Source organism: Saccharomycopsis crataegensis, assembly GCF_037102585.1.
Source record: "Saccharomycopsis crataegensis DNA, jcf7180000000075, whole genome shotgun sequence".
Classification (NCBI taxonomy): Eukaryota; Fungi; Ascomycota; class Saccharomycetes; order Ascoideales; family Saccharomycopsidaceae; genus Saccharomycopsis; species Saccharomycopsis crataegensis.
The window spans coordinates 61,079-89,029 of NW_027043822.1; the positions used below are offsets into that span (position 1 = coordinate 61,079).

The following is a 27,951-nucleotide window of genomic DNA, read 5'->3' on the forward strand; positions in this document are numbered from 1 at the left end:
TTTATTTATTTCTAACTTCATTTTTTAGGCTTTTTCTGCTCCAGTTAGGTTATTTGGTACTTAAATTATACATTCTTACTATATCACTCTCTTATCATTAGCTATTCATAATTATTTCCTTTGTTGTTCCGATCTTACAGTTTTAATATTTTCTTTGTTTTTGAGCATCATTTGAAGGTATATATATTATTCACATTCTTTTCTACTTTTAGGCTCTCCCAGTGGTATACAGCGTTGCTAATTAAATTTAAGGTCAATTTTAATAGGCTCATCAACACAAAGTTGGTTTGGTTTGTAGAACTACGGAAATTTTGTCTTCGAAATGCAATGCTCCATTTGTCATTCTGTGCTATATTGTATGCAATGCCTGTAAGAACATCAAACACGGGAATCCAGACCAGATTAACAATCATTGTATATGGTAAAATATTTACAGGATTCCAGAAATTGATATGTTGAATGTTTTATTATTTTGATTTTTATTATCCCCCCAGAATTCTGATGTCACTACTTTGAAAATACTTAGTATTTGAGAAATAGTGACAAAACCCTTCAACATAGACCTCCATCTCAGTTCATGAAGCTCCTAGTGATGGGTAATTCACTAGCGACTTCATATCATATTTTCACATTGCACCTTTTTTCCTTGATAATCTTAATTGTTGAGTTTTTAACCGGTGATGTGATTAACTCTTAAAGCAAGGAGTGTGATGTTGTGAGAAAGCTAGAGTATTTTACTTACCTATTAGAAACACTTGCATAAATGCCCGGCTTGCATGTTATTTAGAACTTGTGTGACTCGTTAATATACAATTTGATTTGATGATTTGATTTGAATGGTTTATAGCTCATTACTTCAAACCTACTTACACCCTGTACGGTTGATAACTATGCTTATCATTTTGTGCAAACATATACTAATTTTTTTGACATGCATGCAGTTGGTGATGTATGGCACAAGTGAACATAGCGATTGTCATTTCCTAAGTTTCTGAAAATGAAGGAAAAGATAATAATGCAAACGCAAGGCTTTCTATGCTGAAACTTAAGAGAATATAAAAATGCGAAAAGAGCAATTGCCATTCACGGATTATCATTATTGAATACTACGAATGTTTACTGAATATTGAAAATGAGATCATTATTTAAAACTGCACTTCTTTGCACAATATTGTTTGGATATTGTTACGCTAAAAGTTTTCTTTTACCAGTTAATGCAAGTAATGAAACTAAATGGCAGAATAATCTTGCAGTATATTGGGGACAAAATTCAATAGAATTGGATCATGACGATGGTAAACATGTTGAATATACCAGACTCATTGATATTTGTGACGATCCTAATGTTGATATTGTTATCATCTCATTTGTGGATGAGTTTTTAACAGTAGAAAATTCTTTCCAAATCCATAATGATGATGTGAATCACAATAACAATATTGCCATCAATGCTATTTCAATTCTTAGAAATGGGTTTTCCGATGATTTTGATTATTCTCCTCAAACGTTCGGGGAAGAAATAGAAGAGTGCAAATTGAACGAGAAAATTGTTTTGTTATCTTTTGGTGGTGATACGGGATCATATGGGTTTGACTCTGAAGAACATGCCATTGAGTTTGCTGATGTTTTGTATCAATGGTTTGGAAATCATTCTGAAGTCAATATGAGCAAGAAGCCTTTTCGGAACGCTGCAATAAATGGAATAGACTTGGATATTGAGAATTCACAGTATAATAATGTTTATTACATTGGGTTCATTAAGAGGATACGTGAAAATTTTGGCCCAGAATTTTTGATTGCTGGGGCACCTCAATGCTTGTATCCTGATGAAAATATGGATGTATTGCTCACCAGTGAGGAGATTTACTTTGACATATTGTTTATTCAATTTTATAATAATGGTTACGATTGTAATGCTAATACAAATAATTTCAATTGGAATACCTGGGTTGATTATGCCGCAAATCACCAGCCTAACAAACAGCTCAAACTATTCATGGGGTTGCCTGCGAGTGATGGAGAGATTGCTGCAGAAAATGGATACATTGATGACAAGGCACTTTTAAAAGATAAGATCAATTTTGTTGAAGAGAATGGAGGAGACAAATGGTTTGGAGGTATTTCGCTTTGGGAAGCTTCTTTGGGATATAATAATTATGACTTTGGGGGGAATTATATCGAAGAAGTTAAGAAGGAGTTATTGCCTACTAGTGGTGATGTTAGTTTAGGAAAGGATAATACCGGAGAGCAAAATGAAAGTGATGATGACATTGTTCACAATCCCAGGGATCAAACTGACGATAAACTCACATCATCATCGTCATTGACCAAGAAGAATAATAATAATAATTTTCTTTTCATCTTTTTAGCATCATTTTTAATTCATGAATCTTGTTAGAATATGAAGCTCTCTATATAATTATATATATCTGTTTTTTTGTATTTTTTGTATTTTTTGTATTATCTTAGTATTATCTTAGTATTATCTTAGTATTACATTGTAGCCACTATCTATGATAAAAGTTTGCTAGAAAGTTCTCTAATGGTTTATTTCCACCAATATATAGATTGTGGATAAAAACTAGTAGCAAGCAACAAATAATAAATTTAAACAATTCATAAAATTGAGGATATAATTTAACCAAGAAAAATAGTAATGCAATAACAAGATCAGAAAATGGGGCGAGGAAAGAAAAGTTAGGACCAAAGAATGTTACTGGGAGTCAATATTACAAAATTAATGTCTATTGATGTTAAAAACAGTAATACGAGCCATATTTAATAAATTGAGAATCTTCTCCAACCACATTTAATTCTAATTGTTCCCTTCTGTAGCTGCTTTCGAAATTCTTTCCCATCCTCTTTTTCTCATTCACCTCAAATTTACCTGATCTCTTCTTTTATGGTGATTTGTATCTTGATTAACTGCTATTCTACACAATTATTTGAATCCAAATTGCTTGAATCAGTGACTAAGCTTAATCTACACTGATTATGACATCTGGGCTTCAACTACAAAATGATAAGACCAGCAAAAGAAAAAAAAAAAAAATGCAGCCTATTATTGTGTCAATATTAGATAGACACATGAAAAATCTGGTAAGATAAGGTTCAGGAGTCCATAATAAAATCTATCGTACTTCACTAGCTGCTGTGTAGTATTAAATAGATACAACTGGGACGATTTACCTACACAAGTTATTGAATAATAAAACGAAACGTATATCTAAAGAATATTAAAATTAAGCAGGCTGAAGAAAAAAAAAAAAATTAATTGGAGCTGGAAGTTATTTCTACTTTTCCAACTTCTCGGGGACAGTAACTTTGTCGATGCTCACCACTTTCTCCTCACTCTTCTTTTCCAAATTTACTAAGAAATCAGGGTCAGTTTTCAGGTTGTACAAAACAATACCATTTTGTTTAGAGTATTTTCGTTCTTGCTTTTTGTAAAGCCACAAAACCACAAAGGTCCAAACTGACAATAAGAAACCAGCAGTGGCTGTAAAACTATAACCTTTCAAATATCTTGGGGCTTCAACGGTCTTCCATACAAGAACTGAAGTCCACACTGTGGTAGATTGAGCAAGAATATTCATAGTGACCAAGACAACCACTCTTTTTCTTGAGTCTCTACGACAAATGTCATTTTGCCAAGAGTATAAGACTGGAGCCATGGCCCAGCCAAAGTATTGCAAACACCAGGCAAACCATTTAGCACCTTCAGGAACATTCCACACGGCAAGGATAATGTTACCAGTCACATTGAAAATTTGAGACACAACGATTGCACCCCAGCGACATTTGAAGAAATCCGCACCGGCACAAATAACCATGAGCCAAAGTAACCCAAGACCTGGGGTTAAAGCTGTATAATCTTGAAGCTCACCAGCACCGAATTTTGCAACCACTTTACCAGTAAGGGAATCGACCTTTGTTAAAGATTTCAACCAAAGAATATAAGCCCCGGATGCACCATTACTGTTACACCAACAAAGAATATTCCAAAGGGAAAGGACGTAAATATGCCACAGAGAAAAGATTTCTTTCCAAAGTTTTGCGTCAAAGAAGGAAGACACATGGTTGGTTGGAGAGCCAGCTGTATGGTTTCTCTTAAGCTTTCTGCGGAGAAGTCTAATTTCATCATCAGAAAGCCATATCGAGTAACAATTATCTGGGGTGCCTGGAAGCATATAAATACCAATGAAACCAACAATGAGCGAAATAATACCGTCAAATATGAAGATCCATTGCCAAGCATCAAGACCATGAACTCCGCTATAATTTCTGACAATAGCACCGGATAAAAGGCCTGATGTTAAGATTCCTAAGTACTGGCCAAGGTAATAACACATAGAGCGAATGGAAATGTTATGGGTATAAAATGCACCAAACAAAAATTGGTATGCCAAGTAGTTACCACTTTCGCAAGCACCAATGAAGAATCTAATAGCTTTAAGGCCCGGCACATCTGTAACGAAGGCGGTGACAATAGTTAAGATGGACCAAATAAGATCCAAACCTGGAAGAACATAATTCAACGGGAGAGCAACAAGAACGTACATGAATGGGATTTGGAAGATGATGTTACCAATATTGAACATCACTTGTGTGTCGACTAAATCATTACCCTTCATACCAACACCTTGCTTAAGACCAGCGACGTAGGCATTGTTCAAGTTGGATTGATCCAAGTATTTGACCCAGTATGCCATCATGGAGTAAAATGTAAGGAGAATATCCAATTTCATGACAAGCTTTCTCTCAGCAGGAGTGTCATTTGGATCAAACCAATGATACCATTTGGCTGGGATCCGCCCATTGACAGGTTTGTCACCTCTTGGGGCTCTATACTCCCATTCATCAAAAAACCTCCACCAGGAACGGTTGGCCTCGTCACGGTATTCGAATGAGTCGGCTTCTGGAGATTTTTCTACCTCTTCACTGAATGAACCCTTTTCAGAAACAGTGTCTTCCTCTTCATAGTTGTAGTCCAAATCTTCATCGACAATTCTGCGCACTGGGAAAATCCCCCATTTAAGGCGGCCGAGAGATTCTTTAAGGGTCATTATTATATAGCAGTGTTTATTTGCAGAGAATAAAAATCCTAAAATTGTTAGATAATCCTTGCCTGTATATACAATATATATGTCAAATAGAGTCATGATGGAACCATCGCACGTGCACTTCTGAAATCCTGCATCCTGCCGCAGCCCGACAAAACGATTTCCCTTTTTGCCATTTATCTGTTGCAATCTATTCAATGGATATGTTGTTATTACCGTCCTTTGTCCTTTGTCTTTTGTATAAGCTCTAAATTAAACGCCATCACTCATTGGAGAGTGAAAATTTTTCTTTCCCAATTTGGTTTTTACCCCTAGGGTAGTTAAAAAAATAGCAGTCTGAACAACTGGTTGGCAGCTGTAGCCAATGCATTAGTGATAATAGTTTTCTGCAGGCAGATATCAAAATAAACGTTGATTAAAAGCAAAAGGCAGGATTGAGGATTAACTCACAAATAATAGGAAAAATGACTAAATAATAACATTGAATGGCTTAAATACTGCTTTTGCTAAGCACCTAGTGAAATCTTAAAGATGATACTCTGAAGGAAGTAATTTTTGAGCTATTTCAATGAGCGCACAAAAACATTAAAAAGAAATTTGAACTAAAAACGCCTAGGGGGAAAAAAAAGTGTTAGGCATTAGCACAATTAAGTAACAGAAGGTTTTGGAACATAAGGCTCTTCTAAATACTCGATTTCTTCTTTGGTTAATTCTAAACCAAATGAATAGACAGCATCTTCCACTCTTTCAACAGAGTTAAATCCAATGATTGGGCAACAACCCTTTGATAGGACCCAAGCAATAGAGACATTAGCCATAGAGACACCTCTCTTTTTAGCAATTTCCTCTACGCGATTGATGATTTCAATATCAACACCTTCTCCTTCTGTGTGATACATTTTCTTAATCATTTTATCACTACTGGTTCTAGTTCTCAAGGATTTCTCTGAATCCACTGGTTTTCCTAAGAGACCACGAGCTAAAGGAGAATAAGGAATGCAAGTAACTTTCCCAAGGGTAGTATTGTTTTGACAAAATGGAATCATTTCCCTTTCCTGCTCCCTATATAATAAGTTGTAATAATTTTGCATTGAAATAAACTTATGCCAGCTATTACTCTCGGCAAGTGCTTGCAACTCCACAAATTCAAAAGCCTTCATTGCTGAAGCACCAATATAGCGAGCCAATCCTTCATCCACTACGTCATTTAAAGCTTTCATGATTTCACGTCTAGGAGTTTTGTCAAGTCTATGAATTTGTAAAACATCAATGTATGTTCCCAATCTTTCAACAGAGGCTCTGGCTGCTTGAAGAATATGTTTTCGTGACAATCCTCCAGTGTTCAAATGGAAAATTCCATTGGCTGTGTTTGCTAACAGTGATAAGTCTTCTGGATTAACTGGAAAGAAACATTTTGTTAAGATGACAATTTCTCCTCTTGGGATATCATATTTCTTGATAAATTTTCCTAGCAATTTTTCAGAAAGGCCATTGGAATACATATCAGCAGTGTCAAATGTTGTGAGACCTGATTGATAACACTTGTATAAAATCTCCATGACTTTGTCTTCATCTTCAATTACCCAATCCATCCACCGAGAAGACCCAAAGGACATGCATCCAACGATAATTTTGGAAATGTTGAGGCCGGATTCACCTAAAGTAGTATAATTTTGAACAGACATTGATTGTAGTAGTTAAAAATTGGTAAAATTATTAAATTTTATTATGGGATTAATAATTTGAATAAATGGAATCTTATAATGAATAGTAGCGCTTTATATTGCAGAATGTTAAACTACGCCCGTTAAAATCCGGAGCACTTAAATTTCCTAAATGCCGATAAATCCGGCTACCCACCATGGTTCTTTATTGCACTTGCCAAATATTCTTCAAAATATATCGCAATCATCATACACCATTTTGTTTCACCTTTTTGAAGATAAAATTTAGATATATCATATAGAACCTAATAACATACCTCGCACATTTTCAATCTTAGCAAACATGAGCATTAATTTTCTCTAAATGAATTGCAAATATTGTTAGAGTTTTCTTTCAACAATAGGCTGCTATGATGGAAATATAACATATACACACATTATGTATCTTATAAGCTCCGTAAGCTAAGATAAACATATAATAGAAGCTGCATTGCGCTTGGTATATGTTCATAAATCAAACCATTCAATCGCTTATAACTTCTTTTTGCTTTCTCCACAAACCATTTTTAGACTTAAAATGAACACTACGCGTACCAATTTCAAAGAATCCTGAGTTTTTCAATCAAAAAAAAAACACATCTAATTCCAATTGGCTCATGTATTATCACCAGATATCTCCAAACTATAAACTTTGTCTATCATTTCAAGCTATCTACATTAATGCCATTTATGACCATTCAAAACTGGTGAGATTAGGTGCATATTTGAACTCAAAATCAATCTCCGACTTCTGTAGTCATTTTATCTTTTTTTTTTTTCCATATACTCAAACAGAAAAATAGGTGCCTGGTGTTTCAAATGTTTTTGACATTCTAAAGTGAACTTTGATTAAGCATCTAATCAGTTTCTGCTTCGAATGTTAGTAATAAATGGGCCAGATGAAGCATTTCTTCCTGTTCTATTGTGTTTAGACCATGTTTCATTTTTCAGAAAATTTTGTTACTCAAAAATTAGAACACAACTGAATTTATTCTTAATGATATAATCTATATACTAAGTAAAAACGAACTGGAACAACAAATATAAAGGAAAAACAAAGAGTAGGAGAAAGGAAAAGAAAATTAAATAATGGTAATTAAAATTAGAAAATTGAAATAAAGAATAAGTAAAGGATATATAGTTAATATGTTTTTGAGATCTTCATCATTTAGACTTCTTTTGGAATTTTGAGAATATCGATTTTATGTTAATGAGTGATCCTTTTCTGACACGGAAGAACCAATAAGAGGAAACCATGGCAACAAGATTGAACCCAACATAAACCCATAAGAAACCAAAGTTTCTCCACAAGTAAGAACTCTTGACCTCAATATGACTTAAATATTGGTCACCTACTTTGTATGCACAATATTCACAGTTTGAAGTTGCTGAAGGATTATTGATATAACCACCGGCGGCCTCAGCAAAAGGATCAAGATAAGTGGCACAGGTTTGACCACTTGGAGGCTCCACAATTGAAAATTCCGATTTTTTACACTTGATCTTCAATTTATGAAGTGATAAGATCATGAAAGATTGGATAAAGTACGTGTATGGAGAAACCTTCCACATGAACGTCCAGAAACCCGGCATCAAAGCTAAAAAAAGAAATGTTAGTAAATCAAAGCCCAAAAATCGCGTTGATAATAATAGAAAAAATACTTACTAGGTGGTTGAACAACACCACAGAAGGCAATCATGAACGAAAGGAACAAAGAAACCAAAACAGCGGCCGCTGGCAAATTTGGAGACATGTAAACGATCCATAAACCAAAAGAGACATAATACAACTGGAACATAATGGTGTAGAACAAGTAGTAGGTACCAACAGTGTACGAATCATAATTTCTGTGGATTGGGAAATAGAAGGCAACGAAGAAAATCGTCGAGAAAATCAAGTGGTATGGCAATTCATTAATGTATTGTGCCAACAACAAGGTGGACCAGTGATAGGTGTTTGACTTAGATTCTCTGACTTCATAAACTTCTCTAGACTGCAAAGCACGAGCTTGGATTTGATGGATCAACGGGGCGGAAATAACAATAGACATAAACACGGAAAACATGAGATTTTGCATTCCAATAACAGAATGACCGGCGTCCCAATAAGTGAACCCAATGAATAAACCGGCAAACATCATCAACATCATTTTCGCCATAAGGTAGGTAGGATCTCTCCAGAACTGGGTAGCAACTCTGCCAACCACCAATCTAAGTTGATAATGGTAAGGAGTAATGAAAGTCTTCTTCATTTCTGGATCTTCTTCGGTATGGTTGGCACTAGATGTTTTAATCAACTCAGCAATTTCTGAGGTGGTGGACGAAAACTCTGGAGAAGAGCGCCAGATATCTCCCCAGTCTTCCTTCACAGAGGCAGTAGCACCGGCACCAATAGCTTCAAGAATGTACTCAGCAGGATTTTCATCATCTTGACACTTTCTGGCTCCAGATCTTTCAAAGTAGTCCAACATTGTTCTGGAGTGGTCACCGATTTCACCAAAATAAACAGTATGACCTCCCTTTTTCAACAATAACAATCTATCAAACTCTTCAAACAAAACGGCGGAAGGTTGATGAATGGTACACAAAATAGCTTGCCCAGCGTTGGCCAAGTCACGCATCAACTTAACAATAGACCAAGAAGATTGGGAGTCCAAACCAGAGGTTGGTTCATCCAAGAAGAGAAGTAAAGATGGCTTGGCAACTAATTCAACACCAATTGATAATTTCTTTCTTTGCTCAACATTCAAACCAAAACCCGGTTCACCAACGACAGCATCAGCATAAGAGTTCATGTTCAAAATACTGATGATTTGCTCAACATACTCATATTTTTCAGCTTTTGGAATACTTCTACTTCTTCTAAGATTGGCAGCAAATCTGAGTGACTCTCTGACAGTCAATTCCGAAAAGTGAACATCCTGTTGCTGCACATAACCAGTTTTTCTTTTGAATGAAGAACCCAATGGTTTACCATTAACCAACATATCACCGGTGATAACCCCCATATCAACTCTTTGGGATAAAGTGTTCAATAAAGTGGTCTTACCAGCACCAGATTCACCCATCAAAGCAGTAAGAGTACCTGGCTTAACATAACCTTGAACATCATTCAATAATCTTCTAACTTCACCGGTTTTCAAAGTAACATCATAATCCACATGTTGCCACAAAAAGAGATCCTTGGAACCTAAACTGTCAAACACCTTGCTTGTAGCTTCAGCTTGCTTTTCGACATCCATAGACAAGGAGGCATCTTGTAATTCAGGTTTTTCATCATCTGCCATAGCTTGACGTTTCCCAGCCATAATCTTGAGAGTTTCCTTAGTTTTTTTGAAAATCAAAACATCATAACCAGCGACATCGGTTTTCATGTACTCAGAAGCGATTGCAGAAACAGAAAGGAAAAATACCAAAAACCCAAGCAAGATACCAAAGTTACGCCACAAGTGGTCGAAAGCATAATCAAACCCGAGCTTCAAGTAGTTATCACCATTGACATACACAGAACCAGGGGTAGAGCCGGCAAAAGCACAGACTTGGTTAGCAACAGAAGCACCTTCATAACCTGGACCGGATGGGACAACTGCAGAACAGGTCATATTGACATGATGAAATTCATTGACCATCATCGATTCGAAACCGTAACGGACAGGATTCAACCAATTGATCCATTTAAACCAAGGGTGCATAGATGGGAGTTGAATCATGAAACAGGAATAAGCAACAGAGGCGAGAACAATAAGCCCAGAAATTGAATTAGCCACTGGAAGCCCTGGAGAAACTAAGGCAATCATTTGGAAGAAAGCATTCATTGTAAAAGAAGCCAAAATCACAAACAAGAAGATGACAAAGAAGTTACCTGCGGTTTGTTTAAGCTTGGCCAAGAAGAAGTTGATAATGACAAAAGGAATGACACCAAGGATTTTGAACATGGCGTCAACCACAAAGGAGGAAAAGAATTCGGTTGATGGATGACAGAATGAGTAGCCTTTTTGCTTAAGGAGAATCGGGCGCTTACCGAAACTATTAGAAACGGAAGCAAGACCAGCCAAAGAATAATACAAGATACTGAAGAACAAGATACCACCTCTTGAGAAAGCCCCAGCAGTAGAGTGTGGAATATTGTAATAAAGAGAACCAGTAATCAATGCCTGAATTATATCAGCGGTGATTTGTGTAGCCAAGTAAGAGAAATCACCAACGGCGACTTGATAAGATCTAACGAAATTGAGTTTCAATTGCTGGGCATAACTAACGGTATAGGTTGACTTGGCCTTTTTCTTTTCAAGTTTGGAAGACTCCATGAAAAGTTGTTTGGTTTGATCAGCGTTGGCTTGCTGTTCATATTGGTCAATTTCTTCACTCAATTTCTTGAACTCTGGAGAATTGTGCCAGTACTGTTCAAACTCCATGGCGGTTCTTGGAACTTTGTTTTCATACCCAGGTTTAGCGGATCTGCCTTTTGGATCTGTAATTGCTGTCAAAAATTCCGGGGTAGCTTGACGCTTTGGACAGGCGTAGCCCATATCTTCGAAATATTGCTTAGCTTCATGAACTGGACCAAAATAAACTTGTCTACCTTCATAAAGAACTAAGACTTTATCGAATTTTTCATAAATATTTTCGGAGGCCTGATAAATTGTGACAAAGTTAGTAGCATCTAAAAGATTGGTGAGAACTCTTATAGCCGAAGCATATTCCAAGGCGGTAGAAGCATCCAAACCTCTGGTAGCATTATCCCAACAGTAAACTTTGGCATCGGCAGCTAAAGCTTCAGCGATAGAAACTCTTTTTCTTTCACCTCCAGAAACCCCACGGACAAAGTCGTTCCCAACTTTGGTGTTATAAGTGTGTCTCAAACCAAAGATGGTAGCCAACATATCGGTCTTGAAATCGACATATTGCTTAACGCTAGCATTATCAGTTACTGCATTTACTCTGACCTTTGGCACTTTACAGCCAACAGCAAATTTCAAAGTTTGCTGGACGGTCAAATGAGGAAAATGAACATCCAATTCTGGATTATAAATGATATCGTTCTTGTAGTGTTTCAACATTTCCTCTTGAGGAACTCCATCGAAACTAATAGAACCTTCAGTACCTTGGTATTGGTCAAGGCCTTCCCCAGCAATGGTTTTAAGCAAAGAAGAACACCCAGCACCCGGTCTACCGAGAACAAGACACATTTCACCTGCCTTGACAACGGCATTTGCTTTGTTGATGATTCTTCTAATTGGTTTTTCGCCTCTAGAACGGATACCTGCAATGATATTGCCAGGGATGTTAACAGTTGACCCATAAGTTGGAGCAAGAGTCGCAGACTGGTCAACGGCGATGATGGCAGCATCCTTCAACACCACTCCAGTTGATCTAAGTTTGACATTACCCTTTCCGGCGTTTTTCAAATAGCCTTTAAGCAATTGGGCAAGATCGAAATCGCTAGGATCGATAGTGAAAGTATTTCTGGTGGTGACGTTAGACAATTGTTTGGAAAGGGTTTCAAGACGGTGAAGAACATTGTTTGGGTCATTCTGGTCTACATGGGAGGCAATTCTGGAGATTGTTGCTATTTCGTCTGATGCATCGTCGGCCCCATACACATGGTTTTGATTGAAAGAACGGATATCGGAGCCTGAATCGATACCAGCATCATCCGTGGCAGAGTTTTTTGTTTCTTCACTGGACATTGTGAATGGTTGAATTGCAATGGATAGGCAACGTCAAACAACACAAGATAGGAGAAGAAAGCTGGGATTGTTTTGTTTAGCTATGAATTTTCAAGGATGGCTCATGTGGACAAAAATCAAAAGCAGGAAAACCCACAAATATATATGAGAAGTTAAAGTTTTTTTGCATGGTTGAGCCGGGTAACAGAATTTTCGTATTGGCCAAAAATTCTTTTTTGTTTGTTTGTTTGTTTATTTGTTTGTTTGTTCCGAGAAAAATATGGAAGACTTGCGCCAACGCCATGACACCAGAAGGGTTGCGAAAACCACAGCACATGCTGTCTGTAGAGCTAAACACTATTGTAATAGACCTCCTCTGGGGCAATTGAATTGTAACTGGGGGAATTGAAACATCACCAATGTCGACTGGATAACACAGCCTTCTAACATCCGATCGATGCCCGCCGTAATTCCGCTGCCGCCTCGGGGCTATCTTTAAATCCTGCACTCAGCACGGAGCAAATTTCCTTTTGTGGGCATTTTTTGACAGTATCACGAATTCATGCGATACCTCGGACCTCGGAACCCCAAACACTACAAAACAACTGATGAATTGCTAGACGTTCTCAGTGCCTCAGGGACAAAATAGGATAACAAAAAAATACAAGTATATTCCGGAATAGCTTTATTATTGCAAAGCAATGAAAGATGCTTTTGTTTTTGTTGTTGGTAACCTTTATTGTCGTGGGTGGAGATTCACTCCCCCACCCCCCTCCTTCCGATACTGCTGTTCCTTTTTGTTTTTTCTGGAACAAAAAAATTTTTCCACCGCGCAGCAATTCGGCCGAACCGAATCCAACTGTATTTGCGACGGTAGGGCCATCAGTAACGCAATTACTAATAAAATGGACACTATTATAATGTGTGTTTTATGTACATTTTGCCATTAGTAATAGTGTGGTTATTGTTCTTATAAATATAGTATAGTATATTTGTATTATAATAGTATCAATGATTCAACCATGCTGGCCACTGGCTTTCTCCAATTCATGAAATTGAAGCAATCTTTGTGATAACTGCTGCCATTGGCTCGAACCATATCATCATCAAATAATTTATCCAAATTCCCCATGCCACTAACAGTCAATCTGCTTTGACTATCGGCCACTTCACCAGCAGGGTTCCCGCATACTAAACAACACTTGCTTAACCTTTCCTTGCCTCTTTGTCCTTGTGTTGCCATCCCATAATAATAGTTGATGTCCCGAGGTTTACTATTACTGGTCACAAGTTGAGCCACCACGGCATCCAAATCTATTTGCCGGCTCAACCTTGCTGAGTTTAGCACCACTATGCAATTCTGAAGTTGGGATTTCATAGACATCACATCATCAACAATTGACCTCGCTAGACGACTTACCAATGCGTGGTCTTCTGACCCGCCAGACTCGTTAGCAGTGCCTACGGAGTCAATGTCTCCGATGAAATCATTAGATGATCTCAATTGTAGCAGGTATAAACGGGACTTAATGTGCCTATTCCGTAATGTCGCCACTAATATTCTTAAAATTTTCACTATGTATACAAGAAGAAATGTTTTCACATTAGGATGATGGATAATTTTCTTTCTGGTAGTTGGTAGCTTGACGTCAGATTTGAACGATTGGAAAAATGATTTAAGATCCGTGGTCAAGGATCCGATTCCTTCAAGGACTTGAGTCACCAGAGGATTGAGTAGTTCAGAAGAGTCAGAGATGTCTGTTAATATTGATGGTTGGGAATTGAGTATTGAGGGATGAATAATGTTTCTTGGAGTTGATGATGAGACAGGCTGTGTTGCTCCGAAAGAATGCCTTGGTTTTTCTGAAAAGGAAATATCTATCAACTGATTCATATTCTTACTATACTCCACCCTTTTTATTTTTGGAATACAAGACGAATTGGCTTATTCATTGAGTATACAAGTTTATGTACCAAGCCAGAAAAATGTTGACACATCAAAAAAAAAAAAAAAAAAAAAAAAAAAAAAAAAAAAAAAAAAAAAAGAAAAATAGTGCATCTGATGATTGTTGCATATTGTTGCATTCGGCGATGCATACATGTTATTTTATCATCAATAACTAATATTATTATTGCTTCAGGTATTCTTAGTCAATATAGTTATAAGGTCTAGTGTTCCGATATTCAATTATATTTATGTTTTTAGATATGAAGTTTTGAGGATTCAATTTATATGGATGGCTTTCTGAATATCATCAGCCGTTATAAAAAAAACTATCAATAAGTAAGGAGGCAAAACTTTTTTTTTTTTCTCAATTATATTTGGTATTAATTAAAGAGCTTTCTATTATGTAATTTTTCATTGCATTTGTTTTTTTCCTTTGTGTAAGCTTCCAAAAGCTCACCATTTTCAGCTTTATCAGTCTGCAAATTCGTAAACTCATGGGTAACCATTGAATGTTGCGAGTTGAAATCTCTCATTTTAGAAATGAGGTTGTGCAAATCATGGCTATCGTTGTCAGCTAGACAACCAATTGCTTCTGCGATGAACACAGCATTGGTGCGGAAATAATCATTCTCAACGAGGTATGGGGTGTATATGTGAGGTTGTATGGAGTGAACCGATGAATGAGACGAGTTCGTTGATTTGAGCAGTAATTCAGGAAATTTCAGTTGGCGTTGCCTTGAGACATAGGAGTCGACATCGATATTCGTGAAAATCGAAACGATCTCCACAATAACAGAATGAAGAATTTCAAGCTGGGAAATCATCTCGGCTATAGATGATTCATATTCAGATTTCATGATCACACCTTTATCAAGTTTTGTCTTTTTCAAAGGTGGAGCGCTAATATTCGATGTGATGCGGTCACCAATTTGTTGAAGACAATTCTTCAAATGTATTAACTTGAGTGAGAAATAGCAATTTACTATCCCAAGATTGAATAACTCCACCAAATTGTTAAGAAGATAGATATCCAATTTTTCAATCAACTGAAGACAGATTTCCTCGGTTATATCATCAGATGTGGTGGTATTCCCTGGCTGGGGATCAGCAGCTGAATGAACATGTTGCTTAATACCAGTACTGTTATTATTTGTTTCATTGGTAATAACATCTTTTGGAGAATGGGAAGCATGCAATTTGAGACTGCAATTTTGGGGGTTGATTGGTTGAAACGCTTGAGTCATCGTGAGTTATAAGATGGTAAAAATGGGGTGTATTTTATGATGATTGAAAGATTTCTATTTTTTCTTCTGGTTGTTAATGTGCTTGATCAAATAATATCCTTAATAATTATGACTGCTAATTTTTTTGAAGAGGATGTGCTGATCATATATATATATATATATGGTGTAGCTTTCAGTGAGTCATGAAAAATCTAACTGAAAAATATGATTATGCTATATAAAAAAAAAATAATATCGGTGAGTAAAAAAAAAAAGAAAGAAGAAAAAAAAAAAAAAAAAAAAAAAAAAAAAAAAAAAAAAAAAAAAAAGAAAGAAAGGAAAAAAAAAAAAGTGTTTAAAAATGAACGGCAAAGACGAAGCTAGTTTCTAAAATTGGTAAGAATGAAACGGTTGCCAGTATATTGTAATGAACATGGACACGCTGCATCCATAAATGTGTCAAAACAGCATAATTTCCCTAGTTGAGCGATGATCCCAAACATTGGGCGTCAAAAACCACACTGGGTGCGTTTAGACTTCTTCGCTTGCAGCAATTCATGAAGCATCAAAAGCAATGATGCTGACCTACACCACAATAATACTCATGTTCGCTGGATATAGCAGATCAATGTCGAAAAAAAAAGAAATGTTAGTCTCACGCTGCTCAATCACAACACCAAAAATTCAACGAGTGGCTCGGGATATATGAGAAAAGTCATTGCAGACATCCACTATATGCACTGTGAAAATAGGTCAGGATAAGGAATAAGAGCAGCATACGATAATCATAACTCAAAGGTGTAAAACAAAAGATAATAACACTAAGGGATAAATGAATTACTTTTTTTTCTCTCCCTAATTCACGTTAGTGACCATTTTTCAAAATCCAAAAAAAAATCCAATAAGATCCCCAAACCTGCAGATCTGGCGACCTGCATCCTGAACGGTTTGCACCGGTGACAAAAACCAACTGAGAACGGAATATTATGTGCAACACTGTGTTGAAACATCAATTCAAAAACTTCTATTTCTATTAATCCTGAAAAGCGGTTCTACTTGCCATCCGTTTGGGGGAGAGGAAATGGTTAGTATATGCCTCTTTTTAGCAAGTAATAAAAACACCCGTAACCATATATGCATGCATCTATCCAAGGATTATGGTTATTGCTCTTATTTCATCCAATATATAATAATAGGCAATAAGGAACTGTATATATCGTTCAGGCTATATGTCATCTACATGGTAAAGCTTTCAAATATTAGTGCCTTTTAGATTGAGCACATGATTATGGTTTCTCTACCAAACATTGACGCAATCAACCATCCATTTCACCTCACTTGACGTGTGACATCAGCAAAAACCAAGGGTGAATATTGTGTATGTGATATATATTTGGTGGATAACTTGCAACTTGCACTATCTTGCTTTGCTTCTAATTGACTCCCTTCTGTCTTCCATCATCGCCCAAAATAAGGCCCTTCGGTTGGCGCGAAAACGTGGTGACAACCGACCGCCTTCCCCTTTTGGGTACTCCACGTGTGTATGCAAGATAACACCCATGAGACCTCACAACGTTTTTGACCCTCCACACACTTAGCACCAGTGTAAATGTCGATGATTTGGATATTTATATATATATATTATACTTTAATACCCTTCTCTTGCCCTGTCACTAAGAAGGTTCGTTTCAGTCACAATAGCAATAGCTACCTATCCCTTTAATATCCATTTATTCGTACATATATCCTACAACTTTGTGTCATATACAACCTCTATTTGTGATGCCACCATTCCCTGCCCCACCTAGTTTTAAATCAACAATCATCCAAATAAAACCAAATAGTAAAATCCCACAAATATCGTCTTCCAAACAAACTGGAACGCCAAGACCACAGAGAAAAGCCGCCTCCAAGAGAAAGTTCACAGATGATGAAGAAGATGATAATAAGGACATAAATGATGATACTAATGCACATTCAAAGCTCACTAATGGATCAAAATCCACAGCCCTGAATAGCCTGGCCAACAAAAAGAAAAAGGATACTAAAGTCTCTCATTCAATGATCGAGAAAAAAAGAAGAGTCAAATTGAATCGTGAATTCGAAGTTTTGAAAATTCTTGTCCCTGCCTGTCGAAACTCTATCCTTAATTCAAACAACAATTCAAATCAAATCAATGATGGGATGTATAAGTTAGCGATTCTTCAAGCAAGTGTGGAATACATCAACTATTTGCACGAAATCATTAGATTAATGTATCAAAAAAACCAACTTCAAAGCCAGGGAAATAGCCATAATAAAAATATCAAAAACACTGATAACATGAACTTTGCAAAACTAAGCTTATGCTTAGAAAACTATAGAAATCTAGATTATGATTTCAATTTCAGTGAAATCATGAGAATTTTCAAGTACATGAATAGTTATGGAAGACTATCGATAACCAAAAGACTGAAGTCAAGCGATCTGTCAAACACAATTTCTAATTCTATCAATCTCGGAAGTGACAATTATCAATTGATTAGTGACGAAGGATTTCATAAATACCTTATTTCAAAAGGTATCAAACAACTGGAAATAGATAATTTCAAGTTGTTCTTCAGCATTGTCGACTTGCAAGAAGAAAATCAGCCTTCCACAACTAATAATGGCACTCCTCCAAGATTTAATGACCATATTTTCAATGGCAATGAAAACCCTCCTATCTCCAACCATTCATATCAACAATCAAGTTTTTCCAATATAAATTTTTACTCGAAAAGTTCGTCTAATAAAATAGATTCCTTGACTTGGAAACGTTGCTCTCCTCAAGTTTCCCCGGCTACAGCCAATTATTTGAATTTGCCTCTACAAGAAAACTCAGCCAATTCGTATAATGTCAATAAAGAATTCCAACTCCCTGGTCCCATTATGGATTTACCAACAAATAATTCTACCAACATCCCAAACACTAACAAATCCTCATTAGCCTATATCCAGCGCCAGCAAATGAGTCGAAAACACTCTTCCAGCTTTTCGTCGCCAATTTTTTCTGATTCATCAAATAATCCCCAATCTACCACATCTGAAAATCCTTCTTCCCATTCTTCGGCCGGTGGTAATACTAGCCTGACCCCAAATTTTTCGTTACCTTCTCCTTTCAAGATGCAAGGATTTGAAGTAAACAATTCATTGTCAATAGCAACCCAGAATTCTGCCACCGCCCCCAACAACATTCTGTACAGTGTTAGCAATGGTGATCTTTTCTCCCTTTCCCCAAACTCTTTCTCCTCCTTGTTGAAGACTCCTAAATTTGAAAACATTAACAAGCATCTGATGTCCATGGCTGCCACAGGTACCACTAATGGTATTGATAATGAGCCATTGAATAAAACCAAAGAGGCAGGCGAGGCATTGTTGTACATGAAAAGAAATAGTATTGATAGAAATAAATCAGCGGTAGGAGGATCTGTTAGCAGTTCTACTTCTAATGATATTGGCTTAGGGGTGCTGTCCTATGGCATGGGCAAACGCAGCAGCGGTGGTGATGATGATAAGATGCGGGTTTCGAAAATCAGCAATATTCTTAATTGACCATTGGTGATCGACCCAATGCCATGGTGTGAGTTCTCCATAGCTATATTATATCTTATTCTTCAATAGCATGTAATAGACTTATAAAACAATATTTGCCAAATAAATAGGTTTGCAGTAACATAAAACGCGTAGATGATGATAGATGTTGAGAAAAGTGAAGTGGCCGTACATTATTTACCCGGCCCTCCAACTGTTTTGACACGGGCCATTCAAACCAGCGAATTCTTTTGGTAAAAAAAGAAAAAAAAAAAAAAACCTGAGTTGGCTTTTTGATAATTGACGATTTCTCCAAATTAAACACATCTTAACAAGCAACAAAAAAAAAAAAAGCGAACTACTCTCAATTGAGTTATTGAATCATTGCATTTCCTTGATAAATTTGAGCATCCATCTCAGGGAATATAGACTGCTGCCAAACTGAAAATATGAAAGATCAGAAACACAACAGTGGTGGAGGTGACTCTTCCACATTCCTGATTCATAACGGAAATCCAGATTTTGCACCACGATCTAGAAGAAGGTCCTCCAATAATGGATCTAGACCAATGAGAAGAAATGGTAGACTTGCTAATATCGAAGCATCTTCTTTCAAAGCCAACAATTTTGATATCAACGAAGATGAGGAATTCAAACTTGCTGCACCATCACAAACCTTTGGGAAGCAATACGTGTATGGTGTTGATTTTTTGCTATCACTCAGAAAATCCGAGTTGATTGTTAAATGGGAAGATGTTCCAGATAATGACTTCTGGAGAAAATATTCTAATGCCCAGCCAACTGGCAAAAAGAGAAGTGATTACAACAATAGTAGCAACAGTAATAATAACAATTTTTCCAACCCAGACAGTCAAGGATCAACTGGCGAGATGGGATCCTTTTCCATAAAGCCAACGAAAGGTGATAGATTCGCAAATAGTAGGCCTAAGAAAACTGGCCATAAAAACTCTGGTGGGTTTTTTGAATTCGATGAAGGTGAGGAAGAACCTGAATGGTTGGTTGATAATGACACCAGTTTGGAGGAAGAACGAGCATCAGGTATACACCAAATTGGAAAGACGGTTCAAGATTTTGAGAAGTGGAAACTAAAAATGAAATTGCAAGAAAAGAAGAAGAATGGTGTTATAGGAGCCGATGAGGAAGCCCGATTAGATGCGATTATCAATAATAGAGATTTCCCAGTTCCTGCCACCGATGCCAAAGTTGTTGGAAGTGGCGCTGGTGGATTCTTTACCTTCGGGGCCAGTGATCCTCAACAAGATTCTTTACTTAATACAAGTATTGAGGACTCTAAACCATTGGAGGATCATCATGATTTAGAAGCTCTGGGAAGCTCCAAGTTCTCATCTTTCTTTAAGCCTCCTCCAGCTTCATCTGCCGTTCCAGTTTCTCAATTTACATCATCACCATCACCATCATCATCTTCATCTTCATCATCAGTGACAACGACAACAACATCAACAAACCCAGCTGCCGACCAAGCTGCTGGTTCAAGAATCTTGTCAATGTTGGGTAAGCCATCACCTCAAACTCGGTCGGCATCTCAACTTCCTGCAACTCCAAATGTCCCAGAAGCTAAATCTACCTCAAACGACATGTTCTTCATGACCTTGCTTAACAAAAATGGTCCTTCATCATCATCTAAGGAACCTGGACCAATTACTCAACAGCAACAACCGGGCCCAAAATCTAACATTATGGCATTGTTTGAAAAGGCCTCCACTGGTAATCAATCGTCTCCATTAGTATCTTCACAACAATCATTTCCAATCAGTCAATCCCCACAACAGGGACGTTCCCAAGTAGCAACCCCATTGTCAAGTCAGTCTCCGTTAGTTAAAAATCAAACTATTCAACAACAGCAACATCAACAACAACAACAACAACAACAACAACAAAACCAAATACAACAACAGCAAAATCAAATACAACAACAGTACCAAAAATCTGGACCTCAACAATCTTCTAATCAACAGCAAGAAAAACAACAACAAAGCCTTCCAGGTCCCCAAGGTCCTCCACCTCCAGGAATACCAAGTCAACAATATGGTCCTCCTCAAGGATTCCCTCCAGGCTTTCCGCCAATTAATCACATTCAACAACTACCACCAGGAATAAATCCTGGTCAATATGGTCCTCCACCTCCTCACATGCAACAACCAATGGCTGGTGTTCCTCCTCCAGGATTTCTCAATCAACTACCTCCATGGTTGGCAAATGGCAACAACAGTTCTGAAAATGGTGGACGTCCAATCCCAATTCCACCTAACGGTCAGTTCATGATGAGCCCAAACCAACAGCAACAACAACAACCTCAAAAACGTGGCGGTCCAATGAATTCTGGGGCTTATCCAATGTTTGTAGGGCCAGGTAGACCAATGCCTCCTCCTGGTGTGATGCATCCGGGAATGGTGCCTCCACATTTGCAACAGCATCACCCACGTCTTCACCCTCAACAACAGTCACAACAACCACAACGCGGTGGCCCAGTCCCACCAAATCTCTTTGGCGGTGCTCTTCAAAGTTGACGGTGATCTGCTAAAGATTTTAAATAAGAATTTTCATGAATCAGTTTTTTTTTTAATGAAAAAAAGAAAAAAAAAAAGTTAAGAGTTAAGATTATTTCTACTATTTTTTTCAGTTCGAATTGTAAAAATTACTACTACTAAATAACTGTCATTTATTTCTCCACAAAAAAAAAAAAAAGAAAAAAGTGGAAAAGTGGAAAAGAACAACATTTTAGGAATCCTATAGAACCTGAGAAAGTTTACTAAGAAAATTCAAAAACTGTATTTGTTCATCAGTCCCATTGGATAGCTTATCATCGGTTTCGTTAAGGGCAAAACTGATATGAATCTTCTGAGTTCCTGTTAAACTGTCGTCCAAGATCAACTTGTCGTGTAACTGATCCAACATTTGGGTGGCACTCCAGCCTTCTGCTGCCAATTTTTTGCTTAATTTAAACATAACTTGGAAATCATGAGTTCTTGCTGCTGTAACAATTTCATCGAGGGTTGAATCACTGACAATCCCTGCGATTTCCTGCACACTGGTGACGGTAATTTTTGAGCTTTCATGATTATTTCCCCCTTGTTCATCTATAGATATATCTCCATCGGCATCGACTTCAGCCACTCCGTGTAATTTTGTCGCTGATTGTAGAAAAGTAATGGCCTTTCGGAGATCCCCGTGTGAAATATCGAGGATTTTTTCCAACACCCCATCTTCATACTGCACTTTTTCCTCATTAGCAACATAGGTCAATCTTGTTAAGGCATCGGTGTTGTCAAGAGGTTTGAATCTAAATTTTGAGCAACGTGATGCCAATGGGTCAATGATCCTCGTTATATAATTACAAATGAGACAGAATCTGGTAACCCCCGAATAAGTTTCCATAGTTCTTCTAAGGGCAGACTGTGCATCATTAGTCATAGAATCAGCTTCATCGAGAATGATGATCTTGTATGGAGGGCAAGGGTATTTGGCCAAATCTTCCTTTGACGGATTAGACACCGTCAACCTGGCGAAATTCTTGACTTTTTCCCTGACAATAGAAATCCCTCGCTCATCAGAGGCATTTAATTCTAAAACCCGGGTTTTATAAAGCTCTGGTCCGTACAATTGCTTTGCCAATGCAAGAATTGTTGAAGTTTTACCAGTACCGGGAGGACCGTAGAAAAGCATATGCGGAAGATTAGAAGTGTGTAAAGACTTCTTCAATACAGTGACGGCATGCGATTGAGACGAGACATCGTCAAGATTTTTAGGACGGCTGAAAAGGGAATAGGTTAGTGGGATATGTCAAATAAAAAACAAGCCATCAGAGATCATCATCAATACTTACTATTTTTCAACCCAAGGCATACGGGCTTTTCTATCACCATCATCTTTCGAGCTAGCCTTTTTGGGAGCCCGCTGATTGAAAAAACTTGCCATGGACATCTTGAACAAAGGTATACGTTATTATGATTATATAGATTGGTCTATAATAGATGCTACTTGCTGATAACAGGATATCTGTAAAAAAAAAACCATTTGGCGCGTTTTTTTTTTATGAAAAAATTAAAAAAAAAAAAAAAATTACGCGTACATGTAGCCCTACTTGACTATATATTATTAAGAGGGTTTTTTTTAGAATAAAAACGCTCATAGTTTCCACACAAACAGAAATTGAAGTAATCGAAACAGCTTATCTCAAACTATCTTTTTTACCCTTCTCTCTATTAATTTTTGGCCAGGTGGGCCATTAAGGGGGTGTAGATGGAGTGAGGGGGTGTAGATGTATTCACCGTGCCGGTTAATGTGTGAAAGTTCCGTACCGGTAACCGTCCACACAAAAAAAAAAAAGCAAAAAAAAAAAAAAAAATTGAAGGAATCAACAGAAATGGTCATTTAGATCAAACATTCAAAGACTATAAGGAAAAATGAAGGGGATTGTCAGAATAAGACTTGCTAGATTCGGCAGAAAGCACTCTCCGGTATATAACATTGTTGTGTCCAGGGCTAGGTAAGTTGTTTTGTCGGTATATGTACATGTATCTGTGGGAAGTGTGAAAATACTAATATCATATTTTAGAACTGGAAGAGACACAAAACCAATAGAAGTCATCGGTACTTATAATCCAATACCTGCTCCTTTGCCACTAGAACTCAAAAAACAAGGGGCTAGACCAGTCAAGGATGTTGCCTTAGATTTCAGCAGAGCCAAGTATTGGTTAGGTGTCGGGGCTCAACCAACTGAACCAATAGTGAAATTGTTCAAGAAAGCCGGAATTCTCAATATGGAATGGCCTGCTCCTTCAGAAGTTCTCAAGCCAATCAATGATAAAGTTGCTGTTCCACAAAAGGATATTTTGGAATGAGGAGACTCATAAAAATTGAGGAGAGAAAGAATAAGAAATTGAAAAATGAAAAACCCTCTCAACGAATGTATTAATGTATTAATGTTTTTGACCTTGTATATATATAAAGGTTATGTTTTATCTGACCCTTCGAAGCTTTTTTTTTTATGTCTCATTAATGGAAGTTTCTTTTTACAAATAACAATAGACGTAGAATAAAGAATGATTATTAATAGTATATTATACAGATGATGCAAAGACCGAAAAGGAGATAGAAAGAGAGAAAAAAAATAAAATAAAGTGGAAAGGTATTAAAAACAAAACAAAACAATAAGATTAGCTTATTTTGGAGAAACGTTGTAACGCATTCTGATACCCATAGCAGCTAACTCAGAGTCGAGGTATTTCAAAACAAATGGAATACCAATAGTAGTTGTATCAGCACCACCAATAAATCTATTGCTTTGGCCATCTTCCCAAATTTCCGATTCATCAACATCCTTCAATAAAGTTTCACTCTCAATCTTAGTGGCACAACTACGGCAACGGATCGAGGATTTTTGACCAATTCTTGGAACAGAGGTTTGAGGATTCAACAAAGAACCACAGGATCTGCAAATAGAGGTTTGAGTGTAATCAGAGCAATTCAACAATCTATCTTGTAACAAGAAAGCGGATCCGTGACCAATCAAGGCATCACGCTCCATTTCACCGACACGAATACCACCAGATCTCTTACGGCCCTTAACAGGTTGCATAGTCAAACTGTTAACTGGACCAGTCGAACGAACTTGGAACTTATCATTGACCATATGACGCAATCTTTGGTAGTAAACAACCCCCATATAGATATCAGCTCTCAATTCTTCACCGGTGGCCCCGGAATACATTGGTTCGTTACCGTGGTAGTTGTAACCAGCCTTCAATAATTGTTCACCAAAGAAATCAGCTGGGGTGTCATCTTCAGAGAATTGCCATGGGGTAGAATCTTGAGCAATACCGTGCAAAGCACCAGCCTTCCCGGCCAAAGATTCGACAAACATACCGATTGTCATACGCGAAGGGAAAGCATGAGGGTTAATTATGACATCTGGTTGAATACCAGTTTCACTAAATGGCATATCCACAGTAGGCCATTTTCTAGAACAAACACCCTTTTGACCGTGTCTAGAAGAATACTTGTCACCAATTTGAGTGTCACGGATAATTCTATACTTTATCGTAAGCATTTGTAACTCTTCATCATTGTTGTCGCCGAGTAACTTAACTTCTTCAATGTAACCAGGTTCAGAAGAGTGGTAGGTCTTGATTTTAGTTTTACCAACGGTGTCATCAAAGTAGGCAACAATTGGATCACCTTCTTCAACCTTGGTACCAATCATTGGAAGCCCATCGGCATCCAATTTACCCTTCCATTCTTCTGGCCATTCATCACTACCGAAACCAAAGTGTTGGGTAATTGGATCACCACGTCTTCTATTCATACCCAAATCGATTTTTTCAACCTTGTAAACCATACCATAACCAAAACCTCTTTCGTCGGCAGATTTGTTGATAATCATCGCATCATCCATATCATAACCGGTGTAAGAGATAACGGCAACAACGGCATTAGTACCGTTAGGGAAATTGTCCATGCCGTATTGATCGTACAATTTGGCCTTAACAATTGGAGTTTGACCAGTTTGCAATCTATACAACTTGTTGTCAGATCTGTGAGCCAAGGCGACACCAGGAGTCCCCATAGTTTGCTTACCCATCTGACATTGGTACATATTACGTGGAGATTGGTTGAAATCAGAAAATGGAGTAAGGTTGGCCAAGATTGACAAAATATTAGTTGGAGAAAATTCCACATGGCTATGGATGTTCGATTCAATTTCAGATGGTCTAACAGCAACATTAAGATAAACTTGTTCAAATGGACCAACGATGTCCTCCTTGGCAAGTGGCAAGTATTTAACTGGTCTCATCATTCTAGCTCTACCCCCAAACAAATACAAACCAGGGTATTGACCTTTAGTAGAAGGAGGAACGTAACCAATTTCCAAATCAAGTGGTAAACCATGAGTTCTTTCCACTTTCCAATATCTCAAGGTATCAGCAACAATTCTACCTTGTTCATGAGTACACCAGCCAACAACTTTACCATCCAATTGGACACAACAAACATTTGGACCAGCAGCAAAACCGTGCTTTGGTACAATACCCAACAAACTCAAGGCTTCCCCAACCTTTGAAACATCGGAATCTTCGGTTGCCACTTTACATTTATGTGACAAATGGTTTAACAAACCACAAGGGGAACCATCCGGTGTATGGACAGGACACAAGAACCCCCAAGATTCTGGCAACAACTTACGAACTGTGGTGGTTTTCAATTGGGCAAAGAAAGAACCTCTGTGAACCATTCTGAATTGAGACAAGAATCTGTAGAAATTAATCTTATCAGCAACGACAGTATAACCCGAGACTTGTTGCAAATCCAAACCAGATTGAGACACTAAATTACCGGTACTCAAGAAATATTGCAATTTTTGACCAATATTTTCATTCACTTTAGAAAACAATCTTGTCATATACTTACGTTCACTGAAGTTGATACCAGTACCTCTATCAATGTCTGTGTTAACTTGCTGAGTAATACTTGCAAGATATTCATCCATTTTTTCCTTCAAGATCATACCGTACAAAAATCCACCCAATAAGATTTCTTGATGTTGAGAACTATCTGGATTATCGGCACAGCAATCGTTAGCCACCAAAGTGTATAATTTTCTGATCATAAAAAGTAACATTCTGAATTTATCCTCATTAGAGTCCAAGTGTACCAAAACAATTCTTCTAAGGACTTCTTTACCAACCTCAACATCAGACATATCATCAGCGACACCAAATACGACTCTGAATTTATCACCAAGATAAGCCAAAGTTTCTTGTTGAGAATGCAAACCATAGGACTTGTAACTTCTAAGCAACAATTCTAAACGATCGGTCAAGAAAGAATCAGAAGAATCAGAACCAACAATTCCATCAAAAATCTCACGGTCATTAGTCTCTGCCAAAGCCTTCATAATCATCATAACTGGAACTAAATATTCATTCTTTCTCCAAGAGAATCTAAAGGTAAGGTTACCGTCCTTCAAATAGTGAACAACATTAGTTTGAGAAGTTTGATCTGGTCTAACACATCTGATTTGAATACCATATTTTGTGTAAGCATGTCCTCTGTTTTCAAAAGATGGTCTAACGATGGCCATTGGATGATTTCTTCTTTGGACAATCAACATTCTGACTAATTTTTCTAAACCATTAACCACGAAATAACCACCCAATTCGTCTGATTCTTCTCTACACTTGACCAATTCTTCTGGTGACATAGTTTGGAGATGACATCTGTTGGATTTCAACATAATTGGCAAATATCCAGCATCACGAACTTCAGACATTTCAGGGCCATCATTGACAGACCAGCAGACTTTCAACATTAATTTCCCTCTATAACTGCTCATTCTTTCTCTGCATTCTGCTGGGTATGTTTTTCTATCAAGAGAAGTTTTGTCAAAAGAGCCGACTGCCGGTTTCATTAATTGTACGGAATCAATCCATATTTTCAACTTATTAGCTGATCTATGTTCTGTGCTGTCGTAAACAGTCTTTTTGCCAATATCCTTGACAGCCAAGTTCAAAAGGCCTCCGCCTGGGCCTTCAGTCAAGGCATTGAATGAATGAATGTGAGGATAGATGGCTTCTGCTAAAAGCGGGAAAGCGGTTTCATCCTTTGGAGGATTCTGAAAGCGCTTGGTTGTTTTCAAGGTGTTGAAACCAAGTCTTTCTTTTGGAGCTACCATTTTTCTCTATTGCTCTGTTTAGCTTTTTATTGCAATGGTATTCTGCCAAAAGATTAGTGCTAGCTTTGTTGATGATTATT

At 37.4% G+C, this 27,951-nt stretch overlaps 11 protein-coding genes across 11 annotated transcripts; 4 read left to right on the forward strand and 7 right to left on the reverse strand. All coding sequences in view use genetic code 12, as the record gives it.

Moving 5' to 3' along the window:
* Positions 1 to 1,132: 1,132 nt before the first annotated feature.
* Positions 1,133 to 2,398, forward strand: DASC09_022020 (uncharacterized protein; the record flags this gene model as incomplete). The annotated part of the gene is made up of 1 exon (XM_064995805.1): positions 1,133 to 2,398. The coding sequence occupies one exon, from the start codon at positions 1,133 to 1,135 to the stop codon at positions 2,396 to 2,398; it is 1,266 nt and encodes a 421-aa protein (XP_064851877.1).
* Positions 2,399 to 3,293: 895 nt separating this feature from the next.
* On the reverse strand, positions 3,294 to 5,066 carry DASC09_022030 (uncharacterized protein; the record flags this gene model as incomplete). Its single annotated transcript, XM_064995806.1, has 1 exon — positions 3,294 to 5,066. The coding sequence occupies one exon, from the start codon at positions 5,064 to 5,066 to the stop codon at positions 3,294 to 3,296; it is 1,773 nt and encodes a 590-aa protein (XP_064851878.1).
* A 644-nt stretch (positions 5,067 to 5,710) lies between these two features.
* On the reverse strand, positions 5,711 to 6,748 carry DASC09_022040 (aldo/keto reductase; the record flags this gene model as incomplete). The annotated part of the gene is made up of 1 exon (XM_064995807.1): positions 5,711 to 6,748. The coding sequence occupies one exon, from the start codon at positions 6,746 to 6,748 to the stop codon at positions 5,711 to 5,713; it is 1,038 nt and encodes a 345-aa protein (XP_064851879.1).
* A 1,182-nt stretch (positions 6,749 to 7,930) lies between these two features.
* SNQ2 (ATP-binding cassette transporter SNQ2) lies at positions 7,931 to 12,456 on the reverse strand (the record flags this gene model as incomplete). Its single annotated transcript, XM_064995808.1, has 2 exons — positions 7,931 to 8,364; positions 8,433 to 12,456. The coding sequence occupies 2 exons, from the start codon at positions 12,454 to 12,456 to the stop codon at positions 7,931 to 7,933; spliced, it is 4,458 nt and encodes a 1,485-aa protein (XP_064851880.1).
* A 976-nt stretch (positions 12,457 to 13,432) lies between these two features.
* On the reverse strand, positions 13,433 to 14,329 carry DASC09_022060 (uncharacterized protein; the record flags this gene model as incomplete). The annotated part of the gene is made up of 1 exon (XM_064995809.1): positions 13,433 to 14,329. The coding sequence occupies one exon, from the start codon at positions 14,327 to 14,329 to the stop codon at positions 13,433 to 13,435; it is 897 nt and encodes a 298-aa protein (XP_064851881.1).
* Positions 14,330 to 14,763: 434 nt separating this feature from the next.
* On the reverse strand, positions 14,764 to 15,627 carry DASC09_022070 (uncharacterized protein; the record flags this gene model as incomplete). The annotated part of the gene is made up of 1 exon (XM_064995810.1): positions 14,764 to 15,627. The coding sequence occupies one exon, from the start codon at positions 15,625 to 15,627 to the stop codon at positions 14,764 to 14,766; it is 864 nt and encodes a 287-aa protein (XP_064851882.1).
* Positions 15,628 to 17,388: 1,761 nt separating this feature from the next.
* DASC09_022080 (basic helix-loop-helix domain-containing protein) lies at positions 17,389 to 19,179 on the forward strand (the record flags this gene model as incomplete). Its single annotated transcript, XM_064995811.1, has 1 exon — positions 17,389 to 19,179. The coding sequence occupies one exon, from the start codon at positions 17,389 to 17,391 to the stop codon at positions 19,177 to 19,179; it is 1,791 nt and encodes a 596-aa protein (XP_064851883.1).
* Positions 19,180 to 19,607: 428 nt separating this feature from the next.
* On the forward strand, positions 19,608 to 21,707 carry EAP1 (Eap1p; the record flags this gene model as incomplete). Its single annotated transcript, XM_064995812.1, has 1 exon — positions 19,608 to 21,707. The coding sequence occupies one exon, from the start codon at positions 19,608 to 19,610 to the stop codon at positions 21,705 to 21,707; it is 2,100 nt and encodes a 699-aa protein (XP_064851884.1).
* Positions 21,708 to 21,927: 220 nt separating this feature from the next.
* Positions 21,928 to 23,121, reverse strand: RFC2 (replication factor C subunit 2; the record flags this gene model as incomplete). Its single annotated transcript, XM_064995813.1, has 2 exons — positions 21,928 to 22,951; positions 23,024 to 23,121. The coding sequence occupies 2 exons, from the start codon at positions 23,119 to 23,121 to the stop codon at positions 21,928 to 21,930; spliced, it is 1,122 nt and encodes a 373-aa protein (XP_064851885.1).
* Positions 23,122 to 23,603: 482 nt separating this feature from the next.
* MRPS16 (mitochondrial 37S ribosomal protein bS16m MRPS16) lies at positions 23,604 to 24,041 on the forward strand (the record flags this gene model as incomplete). The annotated part of the gene is made up of 2 exons (XM_064995814.1): positions 23,604 to 23,686; positions 23,756 to 24,041. The coding sequence occupies 2 exons, from the start codon at positions 23,604 to 23,606 to the stop codon at positions 24,039 to 24,041; spliced, it is 369 nt and encodes a 122-aa protein (XP_064851886.1).
* Positions 24,042 to 24,361: 320 nt separating this feature from the next.
* On the reverse strand, positions 24,362 to 27,871 carry RPA135 (DNA-directed RNA polymerase I core subunit RPA135; the record flags this gene model as incomplete). Its single annotated transcript, XM_064995815.1, has 1 exon — positions 24,362 to 27,871. The coding sequence occupies one exon, from the start codon at positions 27,869 to 27,871 to the stop codon at positions 24,362 to 24,364; it is 3,510 nt and encodes a 1,169-aa protein (XP_064851887.1).
* Positions 27,872 to 27,951: the final 80 nt, after the last annotated feature.